General features: G+C 37.5%; 2 protein-coding genes across 8 annotated transcripts in view; both read left to right on the top strand.

Moving 5' to 3' along the window:
• The window catches only part of rxfp2a (relaxin family peptide receptor 2a), a 40,450-nt gene extending 36,375 nt beyond the window's left edge, over nt 1–4,075 (top strand). The window contains 4 exon segments of the mRNA XM_026182802.1: nt 635–803; nt 1,261–1,479; nt 2,151–2,308; nt 2,310–4,075. Coding sequence (XP_026038587.1) covers nt 635–803; nt 1,261–1,479; nt 2,151–2,308; nt 2,310–2,441 — 678 coding nt within the window. The 3' untranslated portion in view covers nt 2,442–4,075.
• A 3,745-nt stretch (nt 4,076–7,820) lies between these two features.
• fryb (furry homolog b (Drosophila)) overlaps nt 7,821–12,920 on the top strand; it is a 57,583-nt gene continuing 52,483 nt past the window's right edge. For 6 of the 7 annotated variants that reach the window (XM_026181029.1, XM_026181025.1, XM_026181024.1 and 3 more), the window contains exon 1: nt 7,821–7,973. The gene's annotated coding sequence lies outside the window, so the exon portion shown is untranslated. The other variant, XM_026181021.1, reaches the window with a different exon arrangement.

Below are 12,920 nucleotides of genomic sequence, written 5' to 3'. Positions count from 1 at the left end.
TTGAAGAAAAACTGCTGAAGAACACACTGCACAAAAGTCCTCAACGCTCACTGACTCAGTAACTGCAGAGCTCCAAACCTCCTCTGGCATTAACATCAGCACAAAAACTGTTTGCTGGGAGCTTCATGCCTTCAGTAGGTGTAAAGTGCAGGTAGCTCATTTTAGTCCACTAGTAATCTTAGCTGTAAGGGAAAACAGTTTGTGTGAAGAACAAAAGAGAGATATCCTTTGTTCTACTGGTTTGGTATGAAGTATAAAGTAACCCCTGAACATCACCATCCCCAAAATATTGACCATTTCCAGATTTACTACAGTCTACTATTCATTTTACTGCTTTGAACCAAGTCTAAGAGTCAGCCATTTACTGTAAATATGCCTCCACCCACCTCACATCCACCAGTAAAGAATTAAAAGACCTACTGCTTGTTCTCCCAGATTGTCCACACAGAGGTAGAACATGAAGTGACTCGTCAGTCAGCAGGAGGCAACTTGATTGAAGCAAATGCTTGAAATCTGATTAAATAAATGTCAACTAGAGTTTGGAAACCCAGGCAGTCATAACTTTTCTTATTTGGGGAATTTGAAGAGTACTTTGTGTGAAATCCTGACAGCATGTATGTTGTCCTGCTTTAAGGTGGTCCTGGCCTCGATCTGGCTGCTGGGGTTTATTATTGCAGCCGTGCCCCTAATGAATGAGGACGTCTTTGGGAACTACTACGGACGTAATGGGGTCTGCTTTCCCCTGCACTCTGACAGGCAAGAAAAACCTACTGCCAAAGGATATTCCACAGGGATTTTTCTGGGTGAATAGAAGATTTTGTTTTTCATGAATTTTCATTCCATATTTTATACTTACATAAGTAAGAGACAGCACTCAGAAGTGGGAATAATTCTTTGTATTATTGTAGGGTCTTTACCTTACAACATAAAACACCTTGAGGCAACTGTTGCTGTGATTTGGTGATGTATAAATGAAATTGAATTGAATTGGAGTTCAGTAAAATCTTTTTTTTAAATTGTCTTTTTCAGAAAAGAAAGACAATCTTCCATTTAAACTTTAAACACCCAAAGAAATGCGAAATTGTTCATTATCACAGAATATACAAAGTGTAAAGTAAAAAAAACTACGCAGTACAAATCTGTGAAGCAGAACTGTCCTGTGTTCAAAACCACTTAAATACTGTATTTAATACTGTATGAACTGCATAACAGTGTTTGATATAGTCCCAGCCAGCATGAAAAGCATTTGTATCTCTTTAGGTCTAAACCTGGTGGCTTTCCTGGTGATTGTATTCTCCTACTCCAGTATGTTCTGCTCCATCTATAAAACCGGCATCAATGCCACCGACCTGAGGAGCGGACTGCACAGAGATGTGGCTGTGGCCAACAGGTTTTTCTTCATCGTGTTCTCTGATGCCCTCTGCTGGATTCCTATATTTTTGGTGAAAGTCCTCTCGCTGCTGGAGGTGGAGATCCCTGGTAAGAAGTGAAACATATATATGTGTGTGTGTGTGTGTGTGTGTGTGTGTGTGTGTGTGTGTATATATGTATATATATATATATATATATATATATATATATATATATATATATATATATATATATATATATATATATATATATATATATATATATATATATATATATCTAGCAGTCCCTTCTTACGAATGCGTAGTGGTTAGACTACACGCCTTTGGAACACAGGATTGCGAGTTCGATTCCTGCCTGGGGCGTCTGTATCCAGTAAGGGTCCTAAGGCTAGACCCCCTATATTAAGCAAGCCTACCGCAGACATGAGCGAGACGGATAAATATGAAGGCATGCCGGCTCGGACGTCGCCCGGATCAACGAGGTCCGCGTCAGGTGTTGAGGAACCAGGGTACCCTGACGAAAAGTGGGCTACTGGAACAGGAAGGCATCGGTGGGCAAGAGACAAAAAAAAGGGCGTTGTTGGAATGCTACTACGCAAGTAACCCCGGCGGAAGGGGCTACATGAATAGGATGAGGGACCTATGGATGGATATATATATATACATGTGTGTGTATATGTATAGGTCACTGTGTTACTTTATTGAATAGTTTGCTAACAAGCATCAACACAATTATATTTCTCTAGATTTCAATCACTTGTGAAATGTTTCCTTCCTTAGGCACTATCTCCAGCTGGGTTGTCATCTTCATCCTTCCCATCAACAGTGCCTTGAACCCCATCCTGTACACCTTGACCACCAGCTTCTTCAGAGAGCAGGTGGAAGTTTTACTCTGTCACTGGCAATACTCCTAATACTCTTCTGCCAGGAGGAGTATTATGTCTGAAGAAAGACCGCAAAAGCCTTACCTCGTCCACAATCTTTATGGAGACGTCACGGGGTCTGTGCTACCAGCCACCCGTTTACCTCCAGCAGGTGTCACTTATAAGCGCAGATCCTCTCTATGCCTGATGATGTATTTGTAAAGATACAGCATTTTGTAAGCTACTAGTCCTTTTTTATTGTTTTACGTTCACATTCACACCCACATCCAGGATAGAATCACCAAATATCCTAACATGAACATATTTGGACCCAAATACAAATAGTACCCAAAGAGAGCCCATGCAGGCCAGACCTTTTTGCTTTGAGGCAAAAGACCTAACCACTGTTGCACTTCACCACTTGAATTAATAAAATATAATGAACATAATATAAAAATTCAAGATCTTACAACTGGTCCAGTCATAATTTATAAAATATACTGTTAATGTCAAGCCATCCTGAGGATGGCGCAGACCATAAAATGGGTGTCAAACATAGGGCCCAGGGGCTAGAATTGGCCAGGCAAAAACTCTAGTCCCATTGGGCTGCTTTGGGGAAATTGAAGGAGCTCATAAATCTTGGACTTTTTACCGTACTCTCATAAGTTTTACAGCTTTTTTTCTACTGATAAAAACCACGCTCCCCACTTCCTCCCAGTGAAAACAGAACTTTTTTAATGATAGGACACTCTGGGCAATGAGCTACCAAAACTTTTTATGTAATTTTACACATTTATTTCTTACTGTCAAAGCCCAAAAGTCATTCTGACAGATTTCTTTTTATTTACTTACAGCAGCATTTCTTTATCACGTAAAAGGAGATGCCCAATTTAAATTGCACTTTTCATTAATCTGTTAAGATATAGGAGGGATTAACTGTGCAGTTAACTTCTTTAAAACGATAGAAAAGCGCATTTCAGTTAAGATGAAAATGAGCTTTATGTGGCTCATGTAAAATGAGTTTGACATCCCTGCCTTAAAATTCCTTAAGTCTGTCAAGAAAAGTGTTTAGATGACTCTTGTAAAATACACACATAGATCCTAAACAGTCCCTATGGTGAACTTTTTATGAAATTTAGAAGCTGTGGGACAAACACAGAGAGACTGACAAATACCAGTGGCATAATATTAATGAAGAACATATTTTATATACAGAGCTATCCAGTTAATCTCTGCTTACCTACTGGTTTCTTTTTTGTCTTGCCCTTTAATTCCTCCATGCCCATCACTTTTTGGGTTTTTATCAGCTTGTTTAACTATCCTCATAATTCTTGGTTTCATGTCATATTCTTCCATTTACATGTACTGTATCTGCTTTGACTGAACTAATGTTGAAACTGAACCAATATGGTGCTGGCCCTTTGTGCCATAGTCATGCTGTTTAAGAGAACTGTTCTGAACTCTTCATTTGACTGACAACTTGGATGAAAGCATTTTGTACACGTATGTCATATTACATGTAATTAACAAACTGACAAATGAGGAGACTGAATTGCGACACTCTCAACATCTGCACATGAGACTTTGGACCTGGACTTTTCCAGATTTCTTTCATGTTTTGATGACTGATTTTTTTTATTTTTTTTTATCAGTGCACCAATGGACCTTTAAAAGCTCCTTTAACTTAGTGACAATCATTAAACGTGGAGGAGTTTAGACACTGATGACATGAAAAGGAAAGCTGGACAGATAAATAAAAATGGCTGTTTAATACTTGCATACATTTCTCATTAATATGCCAAGCAATGGAATCCTAACAAGGCCCTTATTTCCTGTTATGCTGTATTGATTGATTGATTGATTGATTGGTAATTTATTTCAACATGTGAACAATATACAAGTACATTTAGAAAAGAAATGAGAGAAAAAAAATATACTATACAAATTACATACAAAAAAACGTTCTGATTAATTTACATGTTGAAAGGGAGTGGGAAGAAGTATACACTTATTTAATCCCACCCCTGTCCCATAAATTATCAGTGAATATTTAGTCAGCTTCCTTACTGATATAATTTGTAATAAAAATAGTGAACAGATTTCTGATATACTATATACTATAATATCACATCATGAATTTTTTGTTTGTTTGTTTTTAAATAGAGACATTCACTTAATTTAAATATTTTCCTTTTCTTTATAGATCGAGAAGATCATATTTTTATAACTCTTTTTGAACAGTTTTATGTTTGGACATTGCTTTAATTCCATATTCAGTTTGTTCCATAGTTTCACTCCATGAACAGAAACACAAAAGCCTTTTCTTGTAGTACGTACCTTCATTGTTTTGAAGTTACAAAAACCCCTTAAATTATAACTTCCTTCTTTAAAAAAAAAACATACTCTGAATATTACCTGGCAGTTCTTTATTTTTTGCTTTGAATAGAATTTGTGCTGTTTGGAATTTCACTATATCGTCAATTTTCAATATTTCAGACTGCAAAAATAGTGAGTTTGTATGTTCCCTATAACCTGCATTGTGGATGATTCGAATTGCTTTCTTTTGAAGAGTAAAAAGTGAATGTAATGTGGTTTTATAGTTATTGCCCCAGACCTCTGCACAATAGCTTAAGTATGGCGAAACCAGTGAACAGTAGAGAATATGAAGTGATGTTCTGTCGAATACCTGTTTTGCCTTGTTTAGTACTGCAATGCTTCGTGATACTTTGGAATGAATATATCTTACGTGAGCTCTCCAGTTAAGTTTTTCATCTGTTATTACCCCCAGAAATTTATTTTCACTGACGCTTTCAATATCAACACCATTTATTTGAATCTTTGCATTAGTATTTAAACTACTATTTCCAAATAACATAAGTTTAGATTTATTCAAATTTAATGATAATTTGTTTTTATCAAGCCAGAACTTCACTTTACTTATTTCATTAGTCATATCCTCCAATAAATTCTGCAGATCATCACCAGAGCAAAAAATGTTTGTATCGTCAGCAAAGAGAACCATTTTTAATACTTTGGACACTTTACAGATGTCGTTAATGTACAAGTTGAAGAATTTTGGACCCAAAACTGACCCTTGGGGTACACCACAAGCAATGTCCATACATAAGGAGCAACCACCATTTATTTTCACAAACTGCTTTCTGTCACTTAAATAACTCCGGACCCAATCTAAAACTACCCCTCTGACACCATAACGTTCCAGTTTTCTTATTAATATATCATGATCTATAGTGTCAAATGCCTTTGTCAAGTCTATGAATAACCCAGCCACATATTGCTTTTTGTCTATGGAATTTGTGATGTATTCTATTGAATCTAATAGTGCCGATGATGTTGATCTGCTTGATCTGAATCCGTACTGACTCTCAGTGAGTAGTTTATGTTTATCTATAAATTTTTCCAGTCTGTTTTTAAACAGTTTTTCAAGAACTTTTGAGAATTGGGGTAGTAAAGAGACAGGCCTGTAGTTTGTGAAATGGTGTTTGTTTCCAGATTTGTATAGAGGTATAACTTTTGCTATTTTCATTCTGTCTGGAAATCGACCAGTTTGAAATGATAAATTACAGATGTATGTAAATGGTTTTATAATAGCCTCAATGACTCTTTTAACCACTATCATATCAATATCATTACAATCCAAAGATTTGTGATTTTTACATTTTTTGACAATTTCAAGAACTTCATTTTCATCAACGGCTGTGAGAAACATAGAATATGGATTTCTGTCAATCAGTGTATCGGGTTTTTCCTGTGCTTTCCCAGGATGAGTGATTGTTCTTGCTAAATTTGGTCCAGCAGTTACAAAGAATTCATTGAGACTATTTGCCACAACATCCATATTGTATTCTTCATGGTCATTACAAATGAAATACTTGGGATAGTTCTTTTGTCCAGTCCCACATTTTATAACACTGTTCAGGATTTCCCATAATCTTTTATTATTATTTCTATTTATATCTAATTGCTTATGTTTGTTTAGTGTATAAAATTCGGTACGCATCCTCTCGGTGTGAGTTGTGTGCTTTTTGATGGTGTTTGTTGGTGTCAGGCTCTATATTGGTTTTTCTTAAATTAAATAACAATAAAAAGACATGAACTAACATGAAGCACATTCATATATTTTTGGCTTTTTTGTATGAGCAGTAGTAGGTCATTCTTTAAGGCTTTCTGTAACCTGAAAGGAAGACAGCGCAAACAAAAATAAGCAGTGGTGTACTTTATGTATGTTTATTTACATACACACGGAGATGAATATTTCCCTATTATAAAATGAACATGACTGAAAACCTTGATTACCAAAAAACAGTGCTGGCATTGTTTTCCTCTATAAAACCATTCTAGCTAAACTTCCAGTTTAGCTCTGTATCCCTCTCTGTCCACATACCAATAGCTACCAGCTACACTTCTCTAAATGGTTACTTTGTCACTTTGGACATGGGATAATTTACAAAACAGACCTACATTTAAACATCCTTCTATCTTCAGTTTATTTTCTCAAGATTCCTATTAGCTGAAGCAGTGCAGCACCTTTATTCCTGGGGTCACAAATCCTTACATTTTAATAGTTTGCTGTTAAACATACACACACACACACACACACACACACACACACACACACACACACACACACACACACACACACAAACAAACAACAAAAAACAGCTTCTCACAGCACAAATTATACCTGATATAACTTTTACAGATCCAGGCTCATGTTAACAGTTTTTAACCGTAGTCAAAAGTGTTTCTCTCTATCTGCAGTGGCACCAAATTCTATTCCTTAATAGCACCATCTAAAATACTTCTTATAACTGAATTGGTACTTGCTATCGGTAATACAAATTGTCCTCCTTGCTGATTTTTTTGTATTAATAAATATTAATAAAGAATTATAAATTTTTAATACAAAAAATAACATTTCTAATCAATTTAAATGAAAAATGAAGTAATATTTATATATTCAATTTAAAAGCATAATAAGTAATGTAGTGAAGGACACTTGTGGGTGTTTCTTTTGAGAAGTCATTTAATGCTTTAATCTTCTATGTTATGACTATTTTTAGCCATAACAATAGCACTCATATTTTATATTCATATTATTATGTGTAGGATTGTGCACATTTTGTTGTATTTCTAGCTTTTTCTTTTCTTTTTTTTTTAGATGTGTTAGGTTGTATGGTCTCTAGTTTAGCCAGGTTTCTTTTGTAAACGAGATGCTGTTCTCAGTGGGAGTTCTTGGTAAAAAAAAAAAAAAAAAAAGGTAATGATAATCACAATACAAAAATGAAGCTGTTTCACCTCCATATTACTTTGTGCAGCTACGTATAATAAAGGTGCCTGTTATCCTGCTGCGACGTGTCTGTGGACTTGCTTTCCACGGATTTTTCCTCTTTTGATTTGGCCTCACCTGTGGTTCTCAGCATCCTTTCATAGCAGGTGTCCTGCCCTTGGTCCAAGGTGCGACCCTAGCGACACGTTTATGGACACAGCTGCTAACCAATAGGAAGCTTGTCTTGCCTCAGTTACCGGCTTCTTGGCGTTCGATTGGTTGCTAAGGGCGGGGCACTCACATCCCGAGCAGTAGCGCTGTCAGCTGAGGCGGCACGACTCCTGGAGGAGAGAGACGAGGAGGATTGATGAAAACAAGCCACCGAATCACATAAACAAAGAACTGGTGCTAGGAAATGATCCTGTAGTGGCCGAGGTCGACGCAGAAAAGGTACAGTTAATCTAAATGATTCGCCAGTGCTATGCCCGGTGCTGTTTAACGGCTCTGTGTCAACCACAAAGGGAACCGAGCAATTTCTTAATACAACATCGATAGCTCTAACTACCACGGGGGGCTTCTACTAGCTCTTTAGCAGCTGAGTTAGCCATAGGCTTAGCCGGTTACAGTGGTCGGCCATTAAAAGAAAGAAAAGGAGAATGTGACTTAACCTAAACTCGCTTCTTTAGTTGCCTCGGTGCCACCAACACAGCGAACAATGCCGAGCGGCTTTGTGAGGCAAGTTAGCTAAAGCAACAGTGTTTATCTAAAACAGCGACTATCATAGTAAATCACACTTTATGATGGCTACGCTACACTTTAGCTATCAGCGAGGGAGCTAATGTAAATACCAGCAGTGCTACTTGCCAGTGATTACAATCTGGGAGCATTAAAAAAAAGTGTGTCACGTCTGGAAGAGAAAACACGCACGTCTCTCAGTTCCGGTGCCCGTCTGATACCCTGTCTGGGCCTTTTGGACCCCTCACCGATGAGGTGTTTTTCGTCATTGAGAAGACGTGTAGAGTTGTGGGCTGTGGATCAATGTGTAGTCCAGGTCGGGTGGTCTCCCGTTGTTATTATCCCATTGCTGAGATGTCCAGAAGCAGTCAGCTTGGATGTTTTGTGAGAGGAAGCCAGTGTTTGAGGATGTATCATTGCAGGCAGCAGTACCCTGCTGACTGTTTTAAATGTTTTGAAATCTGATTGATATTTAATAGGGGTTTTGTGCTCTTCTGTTGTGTTGTGTTGTGTTGTGTTGTGTTGTACTGTGCTGTGGTGAAGTGTGCTGCTCACACTGTTCACACATCTCAGGCTTACTCCCTTTCTTTCTCATGAATCATAGTCCTCTTCATCACTCCAGCTTTTTTGGCACAGCCAGTCAGCAGCAGCAGTAGGAGTGACCCAGTTAACTCTATTGTTCTGGGTATGGATTTACGCTACAAGTAACACACACACACACACACACACACACACACACACACACACACACACACACACACACACACACACAGTTTGACATGTGTGTCAGAGTATTGTGCTTCTCTGAGGTTCCTTCGATCCCTTTAAGTTTGTTCCCAATCTGGATTTCAAGATGTACAATTCCTGAAATCCAGACTGGTGTTTTTGGAATAAGTTTCCTCTACACCAGTCTAGTTTGATTTCATTTTTAAATAAGCATAATGCATTTGCACAGATAGTGATTATTCTTACAGATTCAAAGCTTATTTAAGGAAGTCCTTCTTTAATTGTTTGAATCTGAAACTTTTTTTAAGATTTAAATTTTCTTGTACTTGCTGTTTAATACGTGGAGGTGCTTTATAATGCGCTGCCCCACTCGGGCTTCAATTGCCTTTGTAGCATGACTGATTTATACATCAGCACCACTGTAGTGGAGCAAAAAGCCCTGCATTTATTACCTTTTAGCATCATCAAACCACATTAAAAATTCATTTTGAGAGAAACTTTATTATTTAAAATTAGAATTGGCATTTGTTTCTGTGCATTTAGTTGTAGAGAATATTGGCTATTCAAACAAAGAGTTTGCTATCAGCCACTATCCATGTGAGAGTATCATTTTAAAATTTTTGGCCCTCTATTATCGGGTTTCTCAAGTTTTGTAGAGAAGCCTTCTTTCACCCCTTTTATGATACTTGAGACTCTGTTTTTTGGCACGTTAGTGTAAATGGCTGAGTTCTTTTAAGCTTTACCGTCTATTTGTCGACAGGCCCTTCAATCCCGCTCACAGGTCACAGAGATCAGATCTAAGGAGCTCATGACAACTTTTTTTTTATTTTTTCCAGACAACTTTTAACATGAGTGGCAGAGACTAATCTGGTATAATGCTGCTGTAAGTTTCCAAAATATATTTTTGGAAGCTTAATTAAGGTTGTACGGTGTGGATGAGCATGGCCACCCTTTATTTGTTTAAGTAAATCTGCCAGAAAGTAACTGCTCAGCCATCTCCACACACACACGCGCGTATGTGTGAACAACAGAAAGTGCGACCTCACACTCTGGACTGGTGAACCTCAGTCAGCTGAGCTCTCTGTCTTTCCTCACCCTCTTTGTTCCCATAGATACCACTAGACACCTCACTCCCACTGCCTTACATAACGTGGTTCTTCTGCCAGAGACACACCAGTTGACTCACACACAGAAGACATCATCACACAGTCCTTACCATCACGCTCCCTGTTTGTTTTGCCCCAGGTGCTCATTTTATGGGTGTGCTGCTCTCCGAATATTATTCAGAGAGCAGCTAAATAGTTTTTGTCTTACATGGCCTGTTAAGCCTGTTTGAGCGGCGTGTCGATGTATTGATTTAACAAAGAATTAATTGAATTTGCTTGTGTGTGTTTTGTGTGTGTGTGTGTTTGTTTTAAGATTTTAGGAAATTGTTGAGGGAGCGTTGTTTCACGCCTGTAGATTTAATGGAGCTCTGAGGCTGTTTGATTATGCATTAGCCCGCACATTGGAGACTCCAGAGATACTGTTATATAACACAGCTCTATATGGAAAGACATATTGTTGTGTGTGTGTCTGTTTACACGTACACTTCAATGGCTAGTGTGATGTAATGCCGTGATGCATTTTTTTGTAATTGATGTTTTGATGTCTCATTTTGTTTTTAAAATCAAGCCATCAGTCCTTGCTTTTATCTTTTCTGCGCTGCAGGCAAAGCTAATTGTGTTTAAAACAATCTTGTCAACGTACAAACTAACAAACCTGACCTCCTCAGAAAGAAACGCTATTGGTAAGCAGAGCTTTTGTTTCTGTAATGGGCTCAAGAGGGCACCATTGTAGAGCCGGTGTTTGGGCATGATAATGGCAGGAGAAAAAAAAGATGGAAGATAATCAGTTGTTAAACTACCAATGTGGACAATACAGCTACAATACTGAGAAAAAGTGCTGAGTCACTCCTCATTTCTTTATATTTTATCGGGAAAATTAAAAATAGGTGCAGTGATTTGTTGAAGCATGCAAAAATAATGCAAATACATTATATAATGCAAAAACAGAGTTTTTACACTTCTAACAAACTTGAAAGTCAATATTTGGTGTGACCACCTTTATTATTCAACACAGCCTGAAATCTCTTTGACAAGCTGTCTTGTTATATCTCTAAGTAGTCTTCAGGAATAGTTCTTGGGGCTTCTTGAAGCACATTCAAAGCTCTTCTTTGGATGTTGCTGCCTTTTATTCTGCTCTCTGCCAAGATCCCACACTGCTTCAGTAATGTTGAGGTCTGGACTCTGTAGAGAGACGAATCCATGGCTGATAGTGTTGCTTTGTGTGTTTTTCTCTCCAGGTATGCCTTTACTGCATTAGAAGTGTGTTTGAAATCATTGTCATGCTAAAAAAAGAAGACTCCACTATGTTTTACTGATACCTGTAGACTGTTGTACCGCTCTCCTGATCTCTTGGTTCAAACCAAGTAGTTAAGATCTGTTTTTGATTTTTAGTTAGTCAAGTTCTTGTGCAGTTTGACATACCTTGGCTATTTCTCCCTGTTTCCCTTCCACTGAGATCATTTCTGATGAGACCACAGCAAACAGTAGATGGGTCAACTGAAAGGCCAGATGCATCTCTCAGGTCCTGTCTGGATCTGGCTTGTTTTCTATTCCTTAAAGACATGACTTTCAGATACTGTTCATCTGCTATTAATACATTTTTATATACCGCCACTTCTTTTTGTAAGATATGAGACATTTTGAGATAATATCTCCTTCACATCTGCCTTCATGTCGGTAATTTTCATTGATTCAACTAAAGAAATGGGGTCATATTATGTTTTGTTTTATTTTTTTGTTTTTTGTGACAGGCTGTCTTATGTTATGGTTGAATGGTTCTTAGATTAGTGTTAAGTTGCTTAACAATTGAAAGACAATCCTCTGAAAATGGTCAGAGACAAGGACCGGACTGAAAGTGATTGAAAAAGGTATTTTAAAAGACCTGCAGAGAGCCTGAGGCAAAATATCACAATAGGGTGGCAGACAGTACAGTAATTGTAGTGGTGCATTGCAAACTTTTAAACGTGATCAATTTTAAACTCGTGACACATCTTTTCACTTGTATAGGCTGTTTTAATCAATTGAATCTGTTTGATGTTTGAGTTTAAGTCAACAAAAATGAATTATTAGTCTGATAATCAAGCCTTCCATTCTTCCCCAGCACTGGCTAAAAATAATTACACACCTTTATGGAATGCAATTCTTTTGCGTACAACCTTGTACGCAGTGTACAATGTGGTGTTCATACTTTACACTATAAAACAAAAATCAAAGTAGTTTTGAAAGCATGCGGAAAATGCAGCCGCTAAAAGTGAAAGTTTCATTTTCACTCCGAGAAGTCACTCTCAGCTTAAACCCTGCCCAAACATGCAGTAAATATAAACATGTCAGTTACTTTGCCTGTTTAAACCAGTTTTATGAAGGCATGCATGTATAAAGTAGGTGTTGTACTTAATCAGCTTTGTTCATCACACACCAACCAGCCAATTCTAACATTTAGTGACATCATGAAGGATTCCCTTACTTTTAATTAAATGTTAATTCCTTTGTACTGTTCACAAGGAAAATTTGAATGTAGGATTCTTACATGTAACTTTTACTTAAACAATAACAATTTACTAACCTTCATTTTCTTTATTGTCACACGCATCAATGATGATAATGATTTAGTAAGGCTGAAAGGTATTTGGTGCTTGATTTAACCACAAAGTAAAATCACTCTCCTTTATTATAAGTGTTAACTCAAAATATGCACTCAGTCATACGCTCTTGCGGGAGCAAATGTCCCCTGTGATCTGGACTGATGCTTGTGGTGAGGCGCGGGTGTCATTAACTGTGAACTGAATTAGTCTTGATTTGTTGCTTAAGACCAGAAGTAAACTTGTTTATC

The sequence above is a fragment of the Astatotilapia calliptera genome, chromosome 10 (assembly GCF_900246225.1).
Source record: "Astatotilapia calliptera chromosome 10, fAstCal1.2, whole genome shotgun sequence".
In the NCBI taxonomy this organism is placed as follows: domain Eukaryota; kingdom Metazoa; phylum Chordata; class Actinopteri; order Cichliformes; family Cichlidae; genus Astatotilapia; species Astatotilapia calliptera.
The sequence above is the reverse complement of the archived record's forward strand: the minus strand, read 5'-3'. Positions and strand labels throughout refer to the sequence as shown.